Source organism: Taudactylus pleione, unplaced genomic scaffold (genome assembly GCF_031769625.1).
Source record: "Taudactylus pleione unplaced genomic scaffold, aTauple2 ptg000041l, whole genome shotgun sequence".
Taxonomy (NCBI): domain Eukaryota; kingdom Metazoa; phylum Chordata; class Amphibia; order Anura; family Myobatrachidae; genus Taudactylus; species Taudactylus pleione.
The window spans coordinates 57,830,860-57,853,790 of record NW_028284443.1 but is presented as its reverse complement, the minus strand read 5'-3'; the positions used below and the strand labels follow the sequence as shown (position 1 = coordinate 57,853,790).

At 39.9% G+C, this 22,931-nt stretch overlaps 1 protein-coding gene across 1 annotated transcript; it reads left to right on the top strand.

The window, feature by feature from the left end:
• Positions 1-92: 92 nt before the first annotated feature.
• On the top strand, positions 93-20,429 carry GPR180 (G protein-coupled receptor 180). The gene is made up of 9 exons (XM_088457076.1): positions 93-312; positions 2,350-2,508; positions 5,657-5,857; positions 9,620-9,800; positions 9,880-9,929; positions 10,474-10,631; positions 12,834-13,025; positions 14,349-14,426; positions 19,648-20,429. Exons 1-9 carry the CDS (start codon positions 180-182, stop codon positions 19,804-19,806), a joined length of 1,311 nt encoding a protein of 436 aa, XP_088313202.1. The 5' UTR covers positions 93-179; the 3' UTR covers positions 19,807-20,429.
• The last annotated feature ends 2,502 nt before the right edge of the window (positions 20,430-22,931 follow it).

Genomic DNA, 22,931 nt, shown 5'->3' with positions numbered 1-22,931 from the left:
TTACGACATTACCTGGCAACGTACACGTAGCCAGAGCATTGCTTTCCCTGAGCGTCCCGCCCACTGCGTCTGCTGATTGGACGGGGAGTGTGACGTCATGGCTGCACCCCCGTGCTCTCTGCAGATGTGGCGGCTGGAGCTACCGCTGTGGCCGATACCGCTTAGCACATAGGAGGGAGATGCTCCGGTTACTGCTGTTGGCCGTGTTATCGCTTCTGCACACGGGACGGGCTAAAACCGTGCATGGCAGCTTTGACAGCGCCCTGGCGTGGCACAGCCGGGGTCAGCACATATTCACCTTTCTGTTCCATGGTGGGTACAGTATGGCAGATAGACACATGCATGTGATGGAGCACCCCATCCGTGATCTGGGCCTGGTGCATGGCATCAAGTACATGTTATGTTACCCGTGTCTGATCATGATCACCAACAGCTCCAGCAAAGTCCTAATAACCCATCACAGTGATCAGGAAAACTGTCCCCTGCAGCAGAAGAATGTGCTGTCACTATGCTGAGGCTTGCATGCAATCATCACAATAAAATATAACAACACTGTTTTCTAATTGGTAGATTGACATTACTGTTAAGGTGCCCACACACATAGCGACATTTTAAATGATTTGGCCGATTTCGAAGAAATCGGGTTAAAAAAAGTACAAATCGTGAGTTTATACGCACGAGCACGATGCTGATGCGCGTCCCCGCTCGTTGTACATCGCATCTTCTGATCTGCCGTGCTGTAGGGCAGATTAGCCAATCTGGGATACAATGCATTGGCTGCAAGATCTTTAGTCAGATTGGACAATTTTAACTCCAAATCGTGATCACGACGGCAAGGGAGCTCCCGTGAAAGTTCATGAGGAAATTGGCCATAAAATCGTATCGTGAGGACATCGGTATGTGTGTGGGCACCTTTAGATCTGTATATAGCTGGTGTAAGTAGGATATTTGTAACTATTTTGTGTAACTTGATAGTTGAAGCTCATGGTGGGATGGCAAATGCAAACTACATTTTTTCCTCCTAATAATTTGAATCATTTGTCACTTTGCACAGTGAAGATGGGAGTGGGAGCACAGATTTTTCTAATCCATGCTCATCTCTATCCTTTTTCAGTCAGGTATAAAAAGGGTAATTCAGGACATTTCCCCCTCAAACTATCACACTTATTGGATAGGATGGGGGCAAACTCTCACTTATTGCATAGGATGGGGACAAACTCTCACACTTATTGGATAGGATGGGGACAAACTCACACTTATTGGATAGGATGGGGGCAAACTCACTTATTGCATAGGATGGGGACAAACTCTCACACTTATTGGATAGGATGGGGGCAAACTCTCACTTATTGGAAAGGATGGAGGAAAACTCACTTATTGCATTGGATGGGGACAAACTCTCACACTTATTGGATAGGATGGGGGCAAACTCTCACTTATTGGAAAGGATGGAGGCAAACTCTCACACTTATTGGATAGGATGGGGCAAACTCATTTATTGCATAGGATGGGGACAAACTCTCACTTATTGCATAGGATGGGGACAAACTCTTACACTTATTGGATAGGATGGGGCAAACTCTCACTTATTGGATAGGATGGGGGCAAACTCCCACATATTGCATAGGATGGGGACAAACTTTCACACTTAGGGGCATATGTATCAAAGCTTGATGTGAGATAAAATTGTGAAATATACAGTATATCACCAACCAATCATCTCCAAACTATAATTTCTTCAACACAGCCTGCAAAATGTAAGTTAGAAGCTGATTGGTTGGTGATATATATCTCTCAATTTTATCTCACATCAAACTTTGATACATATGCCCCTTATTGCATAGGATGGGGACAAACTCTCACACTTATGGGATAGGATGGGGACAAACTGAAAACATCCTGTCAAATCTGGTTTAGTACAGTAAATCAGCTCCACTGAGCAAAAATAAACAATTGAAACAGAAAAACTGGGCCCCAATAATATTTGATGTTGTAAAGTAAAGCCATTATAATGCCCATTTAAATGTACAAAACATTTAATATCTGCCTATCCTTATGGAGATCAGTATAAAATTCTATACAGTGCACATACTGTGGTTAAAAGTTACCAGTAAAATCCAGCTCCTGTGGAGGAAGTGGTTGATTGATTGATTGATTAAAAAGAAAAGAAAGATAACCTGGTTATTTGTGACTGTCACAGAATTTGTCTTTCTGCCTCTCGGCACTCTTGCATCCATGAGTTGGACAAATCTCTTAACAGCAAATCTCTAATAGATAGATTATTGCAAGTTAAATAAAGTGTAGTAGTATATGTACTAAAGTTGTTAAGCCTGTTTTCTTTCTGTGAAGGTGAACAAGCTGTGCTACGTGTCCGGATAAGCAATGTTGCAGCAGCGGTTGGGAAAGATGCTGCTCTGTACTTATATCAAGATGAAGAATGGGTGAAAATGCATGGGAGCAAGGAAGAGAACAGCTGCCCCGAGAGATTGTCACTGGCACAAGCATCAAGTGCGTTTTACAGCTTAGTCTCTGCATAAATTGTCATTGTATGAAGCATGCACCTTATGAAAGCCGTTTGTTTGTTTTTGTTATTTTAAATTGACATCCCATTTAGGTTACACTCAAAAAATAGGATACCGTGGTCAAATAGGATAACATTCAGAAGTAAAATGTTGTTTCTTTGTCTAAGGAATAGTTCCAAAAAGTTTTTCTGTTTTATTTTTTAATCAAGATAAATATTTCATTTTTAAATGCTGAATGCTTCAACAAGGTACATACATATGGGTATAAAGCTGCACATATTAATCCCTTTTTGTATACATATGTCAGTGTAGCATTGAAGAGGACTCTCTATACTGTCACTTCAGACTTTAATCCTGATATACATTATATTGTACTATATAATGTAATTACCAAGATTTGTTTTATAGCTTGCCCAAGTGATTTATTTAAAAAAACATTTTATTTTCATAGGATTTCTTCTTTAAAAGGTTTGTTCAGCTAAATCATATTTTACCCCCTTCCTAACCCCATCTCTGGGAACACCTTACTTTAATATTAATCTATTCACAACAATTCAGATGTAGCATTTGTCAGAGTGTGTAACACAACACATTGTGTAGTGTAAGTTTGTTTACCAAAGTACTGTATTGCAAGTCCCTGCAATACACAGAAGCATACTATGCAAGTCATTTAAATGAAGAGTATTCAGCAAATGCCTGTTGTGCTTTGTTAATCAAATTACTATTTTTGCATCTTAAATTAAATTTATCAATTGGCAAGTTCTATGGGCTTAGCTATGGTAATGGTCAGTCACTTGCAGGAAAAACACACTGCCGGATTATGTGTAACTGTGATTAGCAATTACCCCGCTCAAACCATAGAGCCTGCATAGTGTAGTAGGAAAATGATCATTTAAAAAAAAAAAAAAGACCAGCGTGAAAGTCGCTACCAGTCACTTTTCATATAGAAACGTCAGCGCAGAGTGACTTATTGGCCACGTCACAGTGCAGCTCACTGCTCAGTGCCGCCACGACTGACAGGAGGATACCAGCCAACCCCGCCACCTCCACCCCAGCCCACCCTGCAATTGAGGTAAGCATTTCAGCCTCACAGCCTCCACCACTCCTACCTGCTGCCCGCCAAACAGTGAGATTCCGGATGAGGTGGGGGGGTCCATGGTGGACTGCTGCTTACCTAATGTGACAGTGTTCGGTCCATCCCTGGTCCGCGTTTCCTTCCCCCCCCTAGTTTGCACACATTTCCCTGGCTGCCTCATAATGCCGACCGGCAAAAAAAAAATCATTCTGGGGAGAACACTGCCTGAGCATGGGGTTTTCACAAATGCAGGGAGACCCCTTGCACTAGGTATGTCAGAGGTGGCTCTAGTTGATGATATAGTTAGGAGTCATCTTGTCTGTTTATTAATCCCTTATTGGTGCATGTTACCTGGTCACATACAAACACACAGTGTAATCATAATGTGCAGAGGAACGCGGCAGTCACAATTAATAAGATCATTTTCCACTATTTGGAAGAGGAATACTGCTACTTTCATTGCCAAATTACTTAGAAAAGAGTTACAATGTTTTCCATGTTTCAAAAAGGGTTTAAATAGAGACTCATCGTTTATTTATTTAATACAAACACTGGGGTATATGAAATAGAAATGGAGGAGCATCCTTTTCAAATTTCAACCGTTAAATTCTCTATTGCTGAGACGTACCCATAGTAGCTCATGTATACAAATTGCCTATTCATAGACATGGGGTAATCAGGGGCTGATTAAACTAACCGTGAGGTTCCATAGTAGTGATATTCTGTGTCTGCAATGGCGGTAATGACAACATTGCTCATATTTGCTCACAACACTATAAAGTGTGAGCCAAAATGAGGGAAGACCAAAGTATGGCACGGAGGCTACTATGGAACTACCGGTACGTCACTAATTGAATCGGCCCTTTATGTTTTCTGAATGAATGTAAAAGTGGCACTTTGTTAACTATATTATAGATGGGAGGTATATAATAAGTAGTCTATATAGCATGCCTGTACACATTTGTGCTTTTAGTATTTTGAAAATGTTATGCCTACTTTAGTGTAGATGTGTACACAGTTATAATACCACCTCGCTCTGGGCCTGGTTTGGCCGATTGTTGCTTACTGCGCATGCGTATGGATCGCAGTGCACATGCGCGAACTGGCCACTGCGATTGGCACTGCGATCACAGTGACTACGCAGACCCATCGCAGAGTGATTGACAGGAAATACCGTTTGTGGGTGGTGACAGGAGGGTGGTCGGAAAATGCAGGCTTGCCAGTGCGTTTGAACACCGTTGCATGGGCGCGCATAGATTATGCACTGCGATGCCATACGCAGCCTGAGGCCTCATAGCGTGCGAGGAAGTTAGCAATTTCTGAGTAAGGTCTGAGTTTGTGTAAGTGTGTGTGAGGCTGCGATGGTACTCGATTGTATGGATGTTTTCGCAGTCTTGATAAACATTACGGATGTGTGTAAGGTAAAGTGGGCGTCCTTATGTAGGACGGCATAGCGATCGCAATGAATTAGCATACTTTCGCAATTGAACTGCGTGCATAATCGCAGCTGCGATCGCAATAACGATCCTTGCAGAATCAGGCCCTCGGTCTGTAATATGCCAGATAAAGCATTTTACAGCGTGATTCAGTTTCAGTTTTACATTAACTGTATTGTCTAAAAATCAGTTTTACTGTCTTCCATTTATATACTTGAATTAATGGATTTTTTGTTAACTTTTGTAAAGGATTAGTATTAAAACTTTCAATACGGCACTAAAAAGATCACAACGCCTGTAAATAATTGATCTGCTGCTGCATGTAATGACTGCAGCATTTACAGTGGATGCAGATATCAGGGCTACACTGTGATGACGGAATCTACAGCTCCATTAAAACACCAGCAACCCCCTTTCACACCAGTAGTAACTCAGCTCACTAGTGCACAGTAACCTATTGGGCTACAACAAAATTGAAATACTGTAAGAGAGCAAATGCTGTTTTTGATGACCTTGTTTCCAGTACTGTGGTGTATTTTACAAGTTCCAATTTCTATTATAGCTACATAATGAAAAGGAAACTGCTCCACGTAACCAATTGTATTTGAAATTCTTTATTTTAGTTCCCTTGAACCAAACAGAATATAACTACACCCTGCCACAGATAGTCTCTCCTGCAGCATGGTATGCCATATATGTGGATAAATACACCTGTCTGATGAGCTATGAGGACCCCAAGTCAGATGAAATCACATTTCAAGTCACTCTGCTGAATCCTGATGCAGCAGGGAATCCTTTTGATCATTTTGGAGCAGATGAATCGGGTAAGTGTGGTTGTATTGGTTTGTGACTATGGACCTGATACTGAGGTGAGCGCAGATGTGGCTGCTTCTTTATGCTAGTGCCGTGACTGATTCTGGGCCTACTGAAACGCCCACTAGCAGCTGCACTATTCCGTCTTGTTCTGTATTGTAACATTCCATTGGTCGCAACATCGAAGCTTACACCAACCCTATGGCAGGTGCAATTTCGCTGTGTGAACATGGTGTCCTGTGCCAGCACTGTCATGACACACCCGCATCTGGCTAGCCACACCCATGTTACTTCCCATGAACGCCCCACTGAAATTCCAGGTCTTTTGTACAAAATCGCTCTGCCAGTGGTAACTATCGGTAGGCATGCGCAGTGCGACTCGGACGCATGAGCAGACTAAAAACATTGGCCGCTTGGGTCTGACATCACCACTGGGGCCACCTATATCAGGCCCTATACGCTCATACTTGTCACATTTTACTGCACTGTTTTGGGACGTCATTATTTAGTTATACTTTGTAAGTCTTTCATATAAACTTTCTTCTGGCCATTGACATACTGTACTAGTTGGGAAATACTAAAGTACTAGATTAGGAACAGTATTGTAGTATGTGGTGCTGAACAGCAAAATAAATAAACTTTGCAATTATAGATAGGGGGTATAAGGTCTGATGCTGAGTTGCACGCAAGTAAGCGCAAGTGCACGTGCACAGAAATAAATGCAGATATTCGCCCATATGCAGAGTTGTACACATTTATGCGGACATACCATTCCTATGCATCTGCTTGTGGAATATAACCGTCATCCTTATGAGCGAATATTTGCTCCAGCCCTATGCCTGGTGAAAAAAATCTGTCAGACAACACTGTGTTTACATGCCCTCACTCATAGCCTGTAATTCCAATGATACACCCTCACTTATAGCCTGCAATTCCAACAACACGCCCCCACTCATAGCCTGCAATTCCAATGATACACCCTCACTCATAGCCTGCAATTCCAATGATACACCCTCACTTATAGCCTGCAATTCCAACAACACGCCCCCAATCATAGCCTGCAATTCCAATGATACACCCTCACTCATAGCCTGCAATTCCAATGATACACCCTCACTCATAGCCTGTAATTCCAATGATACACCCTCACTTATAGTCTGCAATTCCAACAACACGCCCCCACTCATAGCCTGCAATTCCAATGATACACCCTCACTCATAGCCTGCAGTTCCAACGACACGCCCCCACTCATAGCCTGCAGTTCCAACAACACGCCCCCACTCATAGCCTGCAATTCCAACGACATGCCCTCACTTATAGCCTGCAATTCCAGCGACACACCCTCACACATAGCTTGCAATTTCAACTACACGCCCTCACTCATAGCCTACAATTCCAACGGCACACCCTCACTCATAGCCTGCAATTCCAACCAAGCTGGTTTTGCCTTTTAACATGCCTGCTGATTTAAAAATAAGGGAATAGTCGCGTGTATTCCCACAGCCGCACTGGCTCGCACTCTATTACATTTAGCCCATAGCCTGCAATTCCAACGACGCCCTCACTCATAACCTGCAATTCCAACGGCATGTCCTCTCAATTCAGCCTGCATTCGAATGCCCCATTGCTACCCATTGACACCCCTACAGCAGTAAGTGGAGATGCAACAAGGTTGCATATGATTCTGAACAGCCCGTAATTGCGCAAAGTGGTGTAATTTTGGTTACGAAGCAGTCACAGTGCTAAAATATAAATAGACTGAAATGTGTATTCAGTAAGTGGGGGAATTTTCTATTGATTGTTGCATAAGTACAAAAGTAATTCTGTGCTCTGGTTGAGGTATTTCATTACAACAGTAGAACTCCTGTAAGAAACCCTTACACTTTTAGGGATTTTTGGAAAGATTTGACTGAAATATTTAAAAAATGTATTTTTTTTTTTTTTTTTTTTTTTTAACATTAATTTTTATTGAATATTTTGTTAGGTTTTTTTTTTTTCAAATTAAAAAAAAGAAAAAAAGGGGTACAGAAAAAAGAAAAGATAAAGGAATGGGGGGTACAGGCAATAAAATAACACAATACAATAGAAAAAAAAAAATGACAGGTTAAACATTACATTATATTATACCAAATAAAGAATATCAATCAGAGGTAGTAGATAATGTATACTAATAAGAGAGACCACTCTACAACTGTAACAGTCAATCAAAATACAGAACATATCAGAACCTTGGAGTATCAATCTGTGTTTACTGGGAGGCATGGACCCACCATATTGAACTCATGCCAACTGAACCATTTTATCATTGGTGAATTAGTAGAGGAAGAATATGGACAATTCAGCGTTTCCATCAAAAAACTATGATTTCATTTAATCTTTATCAAAGAAAGGGGGGGGGATTTCTCTTGCTTCCAGAATTGAGCGATGGCTGCCCTAGTGGCAATAAGTACATGTCCGATAAAATACCTGTGATTAACTGGAACGTCTTCCTGAAATATATGTAAAAGAGCAGTGGCTGGGGACAGAGACAGTCGCAAACCAGTAACCTGCAGAATCAAGACTTCTACCTCCAGCCAGAGGGGACGTATAGCAGGGCAACTCCAGAAAATATGGAGAATCTCACCAATTTGACCACAAGAACGCCAACATAAACTAGATTGGGAAGGCCAAATTTTGTGTAATCTGTCTGGAGTCAGATAAATACGATAGAATAATTTCATATACATTTCGATATGAGAGATACATCTAGACATTTTGAATATAGAAAAAAATAATTGGGACCATACATGTGGGTCTAAACATATATTTAAATGATTTTCCCATTTAATAATAGCTGGTATCTTAACTGGTTCTTCCGCTGTTAGAATGAAAGAATACCAGAAAGATATACCCCCTTTGCGAGAAATTGAGAATATACGCGAACAAACATGAGAAGGGATCGTACCAGTCAACCCAACTAAATTTGGGAAAGATTGAACCCAATGTCTGATTTGAAGAAATTTGTAAAAATCTCTAGAAGGTATAGAGAACCTAGCTTGTAATTGGGCGAAAGAAAGGAGAGTGTTATTTATAAAAAAAATCATGAAGGGTACGAATACCTTTGTGGTGCCAAGAGGATATATTTAAGTTTGGAATTAATTGTGAGAGGCTCTGAATAGAGAGATGTAAAGATGGCAGGTTAAACTGTAGGAGGGTAGATAGACTATCCCACGCTTTTAAAGAAGCTAATGTAGCTCTAGACATATTTTTTAAGGACTTTCTAGAGCTGGGTGGAACCCAAAGTAAATCACAGAGGGGGAATTTGCCCAACATATCACTTTCCAACTTAACCCAAGGTTTAGGATTGAGAATATTTGACCAGTCACTAAGTTGATCAATCAGACATGCAGTTTGGTTAAGTGCTAAATTTGGATAAGTCAAACCCCCTGATGATCTAGACATCATCAGATATGTCTTAGCAATCCTGGCTCTCTTATTATTCCAGATATACTTATTCAACACTGCATTAAATCTATTTAGCCACGAGAGAGGGAGTGTCCTGGGAATTGATCTGAATAAATACATAAGTTAAAATGTGTATTTTTTTATATGTTTAGATAATTCTACTATCTAGTTGTGTCTCACCTTCACTTTCTGTTTTACATTTCATTGTGATCAAAGTTTAGTTTACATTATTGGAATATGGTGATAACAGCTGGTATCTGCCAAGGCATGCATTATTAGTATGTTATTCTCAAGTTTGTCTGCTAAACAGGACTTTTCTCCCCTCTAGGATTGCATGAATTCTTTTTCCTGTTAGTGCTGGTGTATTTTGTGGCTGCCTGCATTTATATCCAGGCTCTATGGCAGACCATTAAGAAAGGCGGCCCAATGCACACAGTGCTGAAGGTGCTATCAAATGCATTGTTGTTACAGGTTGTATCAGCCATCGCAAACTATCTTCATTTCTCAAGGTAAACATTTAGTGTCACCGTTATTCAGTGTATTTGTGATTATTACCGTGTATTACAGTGTGTTTACTTTGTATCCCAGGTATGCTAAAGATGGTAAAGGCGCTCCTTTCATTGGCAGTTTGGCAGAATGTGGGTATCTAAACTCGTTTTATTGTTGTATCTAATTTTATCTATCTAATATATTGTGTTTTAGCTGAAGACTAATAACATGGCCAGTTTTTTTTACACGTGTAAAAATTGGGATATTTACCTAATCGCTTCATAAAGTGACAAAAGCAATCAAGTCTGTAGTTATGTAGTTAAAAAGATAGTGTGGGTGTGATCGATGTAAATAAAAAAAAAAAAAATTGGGATTTTGTAGTGACCATTATTGCACAGGTTCTCGAACAGTGCATGTTTTCCAGGTCTCCTCACAGAATCACAAGTGAAATCATTAGCTCCACCTGTGAATCTTTTAAAATGTGTCAGTGAGTAATGAATACACCTGTGCACCTGCTGGGTGACTTGAAAAACGTGAACTGTGTGGGATCCTGAGGACCAAGTTTGAGAACCGAGCTTCATTCATATGTTTATCACTTTAATATAAGATACAGTAAGCATTGATAAAACATTTTATAGTGCTGTAAAACATGACAATATATCTGGTTCAAATCTCCTATTTCTTTGCTTGCAGTATGTGACATAGCCTCAGAAGTGCAGATGTTATACCTGCTGCTAAGCCTATGTATGGGTTGGACTCTCAGCAGAATGAAGAAATCACAAGGGAGGCCGCTTCAGTGGGACTCTACACCCACATCCACTGGCATAGCTGTTGTTGCTGTCATTGCTCAGGTTTGTGATTATTGCCTCTTATTTACACCATACTGGGAGAAGTTTATCCCCTTGGGCATTCTTTTCTATGTGCATACAAGTTGCTCATACTTATGCTATCCATGTTGTGTGGACTGTTAGTACTAACTGTAATGAGACCCTAAAATTATTTTTTTATAACTGATCCTATTAAGTTGCTTAATCTTGTTAAATAAACTCTCTATATTCAGAGCTTCTGTTCAGCTTTTTACACGAGTCACCTGTACCTCTCAAATATATTTTTACAAGCACTCTAAAAAAACCTCCTACATTAGAGTCTAATGAGGTTGTCGGGAGCTGGGGAGAGCACAGAATGCCTTGGAGGTGCGCAAGTAGAATGACATTGCTGTAGAGCGTTTCAAATCCAAAGTGAAGTTCATAGTAATAAAGATAGACCAATGTGTTGTTGGCCATTTACCATGCTACAGTGACCTCATTTAACACGTCTTAGATTGTGAACGTTCTGATTGGGACAGTTGTGGAAAAAAAGAAGCTGTATAATATAGAAATACATTGTAATACCCACATGTAGTTCTGTTTGAGCATTCTTTTAAAGATCTAATTCTATGCCTAGATTGTTTCCTACGTCTTTGTCTTCGCACACTTGTAGATTGTCAGACAGCCAAGCATATCTTTAAACAACATAATCCATGCTTACTGTGTAAATCTATTCATATTGCTGACATGTAAGATTAGGAAAGAGAATTGACATTTGGGATTAAATTCATCATGGAGTGACATTGGCGCACTATTTATTTTTGTAAATTCATTTGATGCTTTTATTAACGTAGATCTCTCAGTAACTTCTATTTCTACTATTACTTAGAAACATCCTGACCTTCCTAACCAGCCACGTGGTATACATATGTACATAGTTTCAGGATTCCTTTTTTTTTTCTTCTTAAGGCTCATTGATATTTATGAACAAGTTTTAAATGTATTACTTCATTTATTGGTCATGTTAATATTTTTGTTTTTCAAAATGTATTTGTTGTGTTAGTTAGGCTAATAATGCAGAAGCAGTATTTTGTACTAAGTATCTGAATGATGTAGTTATGCCTCAGGGTTAAAATAATGTTTGAGGCTGACGCAGAGTTGAGTTAAACTCGTCCACAATTGTTCCCGCATTGCCTGCATTCATTCATATGCAGAATTGTATGCATCACTGCAGCCGAATTGCCCCTTTCTGTATACTTCGTTTCACAGGCGTCATCATTCTGAATCAGCACTTACACTACATGTAAAAGATCCATTTGCAAACAGGCATAATTACTTGTACGCAGAATGGAAGTTGCTCATAAACAATTTATTGGCCCATCACCCTGCAATGAGCCAGCAAAAGAGACATGCATCCTGCATAATAATAAAATGCAGAGGACACTGTTACACACATTAGCAAATACATGATAAGCCACCAGCCATGTCAAGGCGCCTCTATAGTGCCATATTGGAGGATCCTGGGGTGCCTCCAGGTGAGTTGGATCTCGGTTTAGAAACACATGAATATATGACCCAAAGTGGGGCTATTATTATGTAGTGTAGGGTCACCTGAGCAGAGGCCTTGCCATGGCTGGTGGCTTATAATGTATTTGCATGTATGTGTGTAACTGAGTCCCCTGCATGTTATTATCATGCTGGATGCATGTCGTATTTTGATGCCCGTTGCAGAGTGCTGGGGGAGTTTGTGTCTGTTTTATCTTGTAGTTACATGTACGCACAAATCTGCCTAATCCACAGCCTGATGACACACACAACCTATATGCAAACTGACCCATTACAACCCAATTACACACCTTTAGTCACAAGTTGAGATGCATTCAGTTTGTGTACAACTCTGCATTGTCCGTAGTTGGGCACACTTGGTTATGCCTAATGTACAGAGAAAACACGCAAGATACGTTTCGCATGTGGACTTGTCAGGCCCTTTATGTTAATGATTATAGGTTTTAAATAGTTTCTCCATTCAAAGCTTCTTTTTGTTTTTTAATTTTTTTGTATTGTTATTTATCATTGTGCAGTTAGTGTGTAATGTGCGCTTCCTATGCCATAGACATATGGTCTCTGACACATGTCTTTTCCTGTTCCTGTTACCAGATGTTCTTTTTGACATGGAGTTCTGTACATTTCTGAACAATTACACCATGACCTGGCCAATAAATGATGTTACTTGTATGCTTATTGCAGGTCATTTTGCTGGTTTGGGAGCAGTTTGAAGACACCGATCACCACAGTTACCATGCCCACCAGAGCCTGGCTGGTCTCCTTCTTATTGCCCTGAAGGTTTGCTTAGCTGCATCACTGGCCTGTGGCCTATACCATATTATCACTGTAGAGCGGACCACAATGAAACGACATTTTTATATCACCTTTGCAAAGGTAGGTGTCCTATAATGAGTATTTGTACTTTTACTAATGAGCGCTTTGTTAAGTGTATAATATCAGCGTTTCATCTAAAAAGCTAATTCTTCTTCGAGCTGTTCCAAAAAAACATAGTTAATAAGAGAAAAAAATTGCAATTGATTAAAACAATTAAGAAAATGTCCAGATGAAGCCATAACTCTATTTTGGGGGGGATCACGGCAGCATTATAGCTGATTGAGCTCTGCTTGCATTTCAGCATTACCATTCATTAAATATACAATTATCGTTTTATTAACCTTTTTGTCTATTTTATTGTCATTGTGTTGCCAGCATATCTGGTATTAGGAGGTAGAGGCTCAAAAGTGGACTTCTCTGCGTAATTTAAAGTTATTGCAGAACTAAAAACATGCTGAGCAAAGTACTGCTGGACTTTGCCCTCTATTTATTAGTTATTCAGATTTATATTATGCATGAAGGTTATTTAGCATTGTCCTTATCTGTCCATTATTAGCTACTTATATGATATGATTGTATCTGCATAATTTTTGTGCAGAGCTGTAATATGCTATTTCCCTATAGATTGTAAGCTTGCGAGCAGGGCCTTCCTACCTATATATATGTATGTTATTACCCAGTTTTGTTCTATTAATGCTTACAATTGTAAAGCGCAACGGAATATGCTGCGCTATATAAGAAACTGTTAATAAATAAAATAATAAATAAATAAAATATGCTAAATGGAGCAGTGTTCCATTATATTGCCTTTACCTTTGGAGTGATTTATACCTATTATTCTGAAATGTTTTATTTATATTTACCTTTATATATTGGTAATTACCCCAATTTTTTTTCTTATATGATTACTTATGTTTAAATCTAATATGTATGTTATGTAAGTTTAAGCGCCCTTATTGCAGGTTTTATTATCCTGGAGTTCACTAATATTCCTGGAAATAAACTGCATACTGTATCTTCATTCCTGAGCATTGGTACATTTAGTGTTACCATTTATATCCTAAATAATCTGATATACAACTCTCTCTTTCATTGTAACAAATGCTGCCATTATCATACACAAGTGCTGGGTTTTGTTGCAGACAACATTTGAATATGTATTATTCACACAAGGTCCCAAAACTACGAGCTGTGTGACTTCTGGCTGTTTTTCCCAAGACTGAAGAATAAGTTCATAGTCATATATTGTTGGACAAGGTCATTAGTGCATTAGTATAAATATTTCATTACAATCTGTGAGCTTCTTATCGCTTTTATTGGTCACTTGGATGACTAGAGTATTCGTAATGAATATTATAAATATCTGATGTTTTTGTTTTTCAGGGCTGTTTCTTGTGGTTTTTGTGCCATCCATGTTTTGTTGCCATCTCCTTCTTGTTTAAAGAGTATCAAAGAGAAAAGGTATGTGGTGAGACGGAGGCTGCCAGTCATTATACTCTAATATTATTACATTTTCTTTAGTTCTACTGGAGTCCCTCAGATCATTGCTAACTTCTGCAAAAATTATTACATTTTTATTCATGTTAGTGAAACACACTTGATTAGTGCTTGGAAAGTATATGAAGGGTACAATGATGTACATTAATTAATCTCAAAATAAAGAGGAACATTAATGTAAACCTGTTCTGTAACATATAGCAAATAATCAGGCGCTTCTCTTTTTCATAACTGCAGTATAAAAATCACAATATAATTGGTCTCACTTTCTCAAATGTCCCCCAGTAGGGTAGGTAGAAATATCCTGTGTCTCAGTGAAATGCATTGTAATGAGGTCTTGTTTACAAGATATGCATTTATTCTAGAATTATTTGTATTATCAGACATTGGCCACATACACACAGGTTACTATACTGCAAGTGCATAATTCTGCCAAGTCCTGGCCATATTTGGGCATCATGCAGAACAAAAATTTTAAAAATACAGTAAGTCTGAAAATACAGGAAAATACTCTCACATAGGGAAATGATGTGACACAATAGGACAAGCTGCAGAAGGCGTGTGCACTGTTTAATATAGTAATATTTGAAATAAGCAAAATATTCAGGCGGTTTCTGTAGAGTGAGAAACACAGGAGCAGTAAGTAAAATATTTACTTCCCTGATGATCAGGACTTCCCTTTATATGTATCACGAGTCTGTGTGCTTATTCACCACTGGGAATCTAGAATATTCAATACTGGCTATTGAGAATCTCTGCAGCTGCTTGGCTGTGACTGCCTCCTATGCAGATGTGTCCTCATACACTGTGGTTTCAAACAGCCCGTCTCTGTGCACAGGTACAGGGCGATACAGCCGCGCTGAGCATCTCTCTTGCTCAACATGTGAGTCTTATTCGCATAGATAAAACAAATGGAAGCAACAAAACTACTCTGGTAGATTGCATTAATCAATTTAATGTGCGACATTTGTACATCTGTGTGCGACTGAGTCTGAATACGAAGTGCTACGATGCATTGGCCGCAACTCTTTTACACACCAAGTCCTGTTGTGCTTTATCTGTGGCTTTGTATGTGTTAAAAGCTAATTCCTAAGTGGTTAAGGTCACAGCCCAGCGTCTCTAGTGCACTTTTAGTGGTGATTCACTGTATCTGCGATGCGAATAAGACGCAAAATTTCAAGAAAAGTACGGTACACTACACCCCCAGGAACGGCCCTGTCGCTCTGGGTATCTCGCGCTGTATGGCGTACAGACACTAGGGGGGAAATTTACTAAGCTGAGTCTGGGAGAGTTTGCAATCTCTGGAGAGTTTGGGCATTTTTTCCCACTCTCAAATTTACTAATATAAAACTCGGGAGAGAGATCTCCTTTGCTACGGGAAAATACTGGAGAGTTAGCAAACTCTCTACAATTCACCATCGGCAAAACTCGAGAACCTTTTCACTGGTGAAGATAGGATTCTAGAATTTACCAAGCAGAGAGTTTCTAAACTCTCATGAGATGGGAAAAGTCTCCTGTAAAAACTCGTGAAAAAAATACACCTGCCTGTGATCTGAGAGTTTGGCAGAAAGATACACAGATCGCTGTGATCCATGTATGTTTCTGCCTGTAAATATAGAAAAAAAATGTAAATATCCCCCCCAAAAAAATGACATATGGTCCCCCTCCCCCTAAAGCTTAACCAGCCCCAGGCTTGCCAGCCTGCCCTGGTTTCTAAAATTACGGGGAACAAATTGCGTAGGGTCCCCCCTATATTTTAAACCAGTACCAGACCCAAAATGGCCAGGCTGTAATGCCACAGCCGGAGACCCTTTCACCGGGAATCCGGGTCCAAAGCATTATCAGCCCAAGCCAGGGATCTCTCCCTTAACCCCAGGCTTGGTCTAAAGCCCGGGGCTCTTCTCCGCACCCCTGGAGCGTTGGGTACGGGGTAATAAAGTGGGGAAATTTAAGTAAACTATTGTATTTTACAGTGGGACTACAGGTGCCAGCATGCCTGCCCTTTGGCACTTGTGGAGCTACAAGTGCCAGCAGACGGGTGGCACCTGTACCCCCACTGTAAAATAAATAGTTAAATAAAGACAAAACACACACACCGTGCAAAGTATACCTTTATTACACACACCTACTGCAGCCTGGTGTTGGTTTCTAAATTACGGTGGAACCCTACACATTTTGTTCCACGTATTTTTAGAAACCAGGACAGGCTGGCAAACTTGGGGCTGGTTAAGCTTTAGGGGGGGGCCCTATGTCATTTTTTTTTTAAAACTTTTAACCCGTTTTTTTTACAGGTACAACACAAGAAGCTTACACATATCTCACTGATATGTGCAGGCTGCTTGCTCAGGAGAGTTTTGCAGAGAGAAGACACTGTAATCTCGGGTGAGTCATCTCCTGCAAAACCTGCTACTCAGGGGAGAAATCTCCTGCAAAACCTGCTACTCGGGGGAGAAATCTCCTGCAAAACCTGCTACTCGGGGGAGAAATCTCCTGCAAAACCTGCTACTCGGGGGAGAAATCTCCTGCAAAACCTGCTGCTCGGGAGAAATCTCCTGCAAGACATGCTACTCTGGGGAGAAATCTCCTGCAACACCTGCTACTCGGGGGAGAAATCTCCTGCAAAACATGCTACTCGGGAGAAATCTCCTGCAAGACATGCTACTCTGGGGAGAAATCTCCTGCAACACCTGCTACTCGGGGGAGAAATCTCCTGCAAAACATGCTACTCGGGAGAAATCTCCTGCAAGACCTGCTACTCGGGGGAGAAATCTCCTGCAAGACATGCTACTCGGGGGAGAAATCTCCTGCAAGACCTGCTACTCGGGGGAGAAATCTCCTGCAAGACCTGCTACTCGGGGGAGAAATCTCCTGCAAGACCTGCTACTCTGGGGAGAAATCTCCTGCAAAACATGCTACTCGGGGGAGAAATCTCCTGCAAGACCTGCTACTCGGGGGAGAAATCTCCTGCAAAACCTGCTACTCGGGGGAGAAATCTCCTGCAAAACCTGCTACTCGGGGGAGAAATCTCCTGCAAAACCTGCTACTCGGGAGAAATCTCCTGCAAGACCTGCTACTCGGGGGAGAAATCTCCTGCAAGACATGCTACTCTGGGGAGAAATCTCCTGCAAAACCTGCTACTCGGGGGAGAAATCTCCTGCAAGACCTGCTACTCGGGGGAGAAATCTCCTGCAAAACATGCTACTCGGGGGAGAAATCTTTTTCTGCTTCACCATCGGCCATCTCACTCTCAGCTAAACTCCCTTCTTTGTAAATTTGCGAGTCTCAGGAGCTTCATATCACCTGAGGTTAGGTGAAGCTAATCGAGTTGAAAAAAAGCAAACTCTCCCAGACTCGATTCTTAGTAAATTTACCCCTAGGTGTATGAGGACACATCTGTACAGTATACACTTGTGTAAATAGGATTCAATTTCCCCAAAACAAGTCTCTGATAGACCAAACTGTGCTAATTACCTGGAGAAATGCACTCACTGATAACTGCAGCTGCAGTAGCCTAATGGAGCCCGTGGAAGCGCAATGCTACATAAACAATATAACTGGGAATGGCACTGCGCTCTTTATAATAGAAAACGTGACATGGCAGAATCAATCAAGACACTTATACAAATAAATCAGCACTGAATTGATGAATAACATCATAAAAAGAAGTAAAATATTACATACAAATCAATGCTGACATAAAACGCAATATTATTTACATATTAATCAGCGTGCATAATAAAATCCTGGCTCTTGCTAAATAAATACACCTGTATATTTATCTCCACTGACAAATCTGGTGTGCTGGCTGCAGAGATGTGCTAAAGCAGCTTATATGTATAATGTTGTTTAATAGCAGTGATTCAGTATTATGAGGAGGCTAATTACCAGTCCATTCCAGCATCACTCAGGTGCTCCTATACTGGGAATCATGTCTTCCTTACATGTGCAGACCTGATTACTGTTCTTCTGGGGTCCAGGTTATTGTACAAGTCACTGACCAGGGGATCTAGAGCAGATTCTGTACCAATGCGCCTGCAGCAATGTCCAAAAGCTGATTGTCCAGTCCTGTATTGCTGTTGTAAGGACTGGAACATATGTTGTTAGCACAACCAGGTGGACATAAATGGCCGGGAAACCCCAGTCTCTGACCGGTTTCAATTCTATATGGAGGCTTTATCAAAGAATCAGTAAGATTCACCTTAAACTTCCTGCCGAACTTTTCAACTCAATGAGAAGTTCATGGATGTTTTTTTAAAAGCATTGTATAAACTTTTAATAGACTTTTTGTTACCCTGGTCTTTTGTTGAATGGAAGTGGTCTCCCTAATAATACATCATCAGCAAAGCAATCTTTTCATTTATTTCCCATTGAGAAGTGGTGGTTTAACAGGATAATTTAATTGAGCTCATTCGTATCCCCTTTAAATCAGATTACATTGTATTCCCTTTTTTATTATGATTTAAAAGATTTAAAAAACGTATTTATCAATTTCAAATTTTGCCATTTGTTTTTTTAATAAAATGACCAATTGGCTCTTACCAGTATCAACCGTTTAGTTTTCGTCTTGGTATGGGTAACAGCATTTCCCTTTAGCATGTTATTAATTATACTTTGGTCACCAGACTTCTCAGTTAACAGTAATATATAATAATGAGCTATAAAGCAGAGTGTAATGTGTCTGTATGTTATTTTCTTTCTGTCTTATGATTCTTTACTAAACCTTGATGACCTTTTACTGCATTTGTCTATCTGACATTATGGTGGCAATTCAATTGTTTTTTGGGCACCCAAATGTACTGGGTGCCCATCGAAGCAAGTCAATTGTTCCTCGGTAAGGGTGCCAGTGCCGCGTAGAAGAGCCGGGTTTAGCTGCGCAAAGCGACTAAATCCATGTAAAGTACAGCTTTGGGTGCCCGCTCACCGGTCATCTCTGCTTGCCACCTTGGGAGGCTGGGAGCAGTGTGCAGCTGTGGCTATTCATGCCTGCAAGCAGTAAACAATTTAATTGCTCCGTCGGTCAAAAAAGAAATAGCCACGGTAAAAACAATTGAATCGCCCCCTATGTACTTAAGAAACATGTCTATTTATAAGCAATTGTGTTTCATTAATGAATGGATAACAAAATAGGTGATGGTAAGACACACCTAGACCTGAGAAGCCTAATGACCTATGTTATGTTTTTTAGGTTATCACAGTGGGTGTCATCCTGTCTCAGTCACTCTCTATGATTATACTGTATAGACTCTTTTTGTCGCATAGTCTGTACTGGGAGGTCTCCTCCCTTTCATCAGTAACACTTCCACTAACTGTATCATCGGGACACAAAAGTCGATATTACTCGTGATGTGGTCGGGGACATAAATGCTACTTCTGGTCAAGATGTTTTGCTGTATTTGACAGTGACACACTGATACACCCCAACGTTGGGACATTTGCAGAAGGTGTAACTGTCTCGGCATCTCCAGCATAGAATATTGTGCTGCTTAGAGACTTCCTGTTTTAAGGATCTAATGCTACAAAGATTTTGCTCGTCACTGTAGGTGTTAGCATCTCCTATTAGTCACAAATACTCTTGCATTGAACTGTGTGTAAATAACTCCCTGTAGTACATTGGTTCTCGTCTATTTCAAAATCTAAACTGTGTTGGTGCTATTTGATTGTTTTGCTATTTCACACTGTGACAGTTGCAGCATGTTTACCACTAGACTGAATTCAAATGAAGCGCCATCTTGGTATGCATCTATTTTTATATGTGCATGATGTATACGTGTTTTTATTTATACAATGTTTGGCTCTGCTGTAGGTAATGTATGTAATATTGTATGAAAAAAAAGCAATTTAACATGATACATGTTTTAGTGTTCTCTTTAATTGAATATTGTGATGATTATATTATTGTTTGTTTTATTCACCCACACAACAAAGACTTTTAGATGTAAAATGTTACTGTACTTTGATTTCAATGGATGTCCTTAACAATTTTTATTAAATCTATCAATTAACTTGTTTTGAAAGTGAAATCTGAAACGATAAGTACGATATAACTTGCCATACGTTTAAACCCATATTTAAATAAGTAAATATAAAGATGTGGCATTTGACACAATGGTTTCCAGGTAACAGACTCATATTGTACCCACTACTGAGATCACTGTTTTGCTTGAAACCTATCCTTTGGGGCTTATGTAATAGGATGCAGCTGCTGCGGGAACTCCTGCAAGTCTTCCTGTATTTTTAAAGCTTGGTGTTGCCTTAAAATGATTGCCGATTCAAAATACAGGAAGACTCGCAGGATTTCCCGCAGCGGCTGTAGCTCACAACCTATTACATAAGCCCCTGTGTTGTTGCCTTATAGTGTGTTGTGCTGTGAAAGTAGTTCTGTTGAAGAATTGCTTGGTGAAATCTACAGATCCAAACTGACAAACAATGAGAAATGGGTGCCCTTGTGAAGGTTTAACATTGTGCAGTTGAAACAATGTATGTAACGAAGAGGAATTCATACAGATACCTGATTCCCGGGAGTTACTCATGTAAATTGTAGTACCCTACATAATTCAATAAGCTGCACTGTTGCCTGACAGATTCTAAATAACATACAATAGTTCATAGTCCTCTTCTGCTGATGCTGGATTGGACTGTCAGAGGCAGTCTCTGGTTTCCCTGCAGTACGCGGTGCCATGGAACTAAATAAGCAAAATTAACATTTGAAGACAATTACTGCAGTTGAAAAGATCACCCAAAGCCTGGTAATTCCTGGGGAGGGACCTCTATAACAAGAATAATTTGTAATATAGTTATAATATAGCAAGGGTAATTGACTGGAGGTATGGGAACAGTTTTGTGTGTTTTTGCAGCTCACTATACAATTATCAGGCAGATTAGCCAGAATTTGTATGATTGGCCTGATGATTGTATAGTGCGGATGCAGGAGCGTTACAGGCATATTAACCAATAATCGGCTTGAAAGACTCCTGCAACAGTCGGATCTGGAGGTTGAGATTTTATGTCCTAATTAAAAATTCCAATCCCATTGAAGAAATCACAGGGGTGAGCTAAGAATTGCTCAGGATGTACAGGGTGCACATTGCTTGGGTAATCGCTTTGCCAGTCCAGAGCGTTTATCTGATCTGCAGAGTTGATCTGCAATTGTGTACACAGCTTTACTTAGCTCACATTTCATTATTGCAATTTAATTCTTTCAAAGATAGCTGAGTGAATAAGAAGTCCTATTTGTCATCAATCTGGATTGTGTGACAACATTTTCCAATATTTCTGATATCCAAAATATGTTACAATAACTCATAGAAATGATTCTGTGTAATCCAATCTCATCACACTATTGTACATATAATGGCAGCCTGGTCCAATCCAAGGGCCAAATGTAATAGGGTGAGAGTTTAGAAATTGTGAGAGAGAACTGTCACATTTTTAAACTCAGCCAATGTAATAAAGTCACAGAACATGCAAACTTGCATGTTTTTCACACTCAAAAAACTCTCAAGATTTAAATTCTCATCCAGGTGTTTCCTGTATTGAGAATACAGCTCGATCAATGTATTAGTGTGAGAGTTTTACTGCTAAACTCTCACCCTATTACATTTGGCCTAATACTCTTTATTTTCTCATTTAGCTTTGTTTTAAATAATTATTTTCAAATAACCAAATACTGTAAGTTAATGGTTGGGTTTACTCCTTAAATGGCCATACACTGACTAGACGAACTTTCATCCAACCATCCAACTACAGTAGTTGTTAAGCTGCATACACACGTAAAGATTTTCTGTCCAACCATCCAACTAGATGATTGGTTGGAATGTAAGTCTGGTAAGGAATGAAAGCAAATGACAATCAGCAATTTGCTCCCAAACGCTGGAAAATGACAAAAACTGTTGTTTGAACAAATTGTTCAAATCTGTTTTCTGGCATTTAGGAGCAAATTGCTGATCATCATTTACTCCCATACATTACCAGATTTTCATTCCAACCAATCAAAAAGTTGGATGGTTGGACAGAAAATCTTTACGTGTGTATGCAGCTTTAGGTTGGAATGAAAATCTGGTAATGTAGCAGATTTAACCAACTTGTGATTGTCATTTGCTCCCATAAATAACCAGATTTTCATTCCAACCAACCAACTAGTTGGATGGGTGGATGAAAGTTGATCTAGTGTATGACCAGCTTTAGTCAGCTAATGTTCACTCAGGATGTTTTTGGGCAGGGTGCTGATCACTGAGGAGGGCACATATTAATTATGAAGGGCAAAATTTTGGGTGTGACACATCACTACAGCTGTGTGGCAGAATATGAATTGTGTGCCCCAAATTGAGCAATAGTATTATATCTAAAATTCAGTGACGTGCAGTGAGGTCAATGGCTGGGGAGGCACTGGCTGATTAACACCCCCACCCCCCTTAAAAAAAAAAAGTTGATTTCACCCTATTTACCAGTAACCAGCACCAGGATGAACCA

Bases quoted from the DNA above. Each gene is read 5' to 3' on its own strand.
- GPR180 (XM_088457076.1), top strand. From the start codon at position 180: ATGCTCCGGTTACTGCTGTTGGCCGTGTTATCGCTTCTGCACACGGGA. The intron at 313-2,349 runs GTGGGTACAGTA...CTTTCTGTGAAG, and splicing joins ATTCACCTTTCTGTTCCATG to GTGAACAAGCTGTGCTACGT. The intron at 14,427-19,647 runs GTATGTGGTGAG...TATGTTTTTTAG, and splicing joins AAGAGTATCAAAGAGAAAAG to GTTATCACAGTGGGTGTCAT.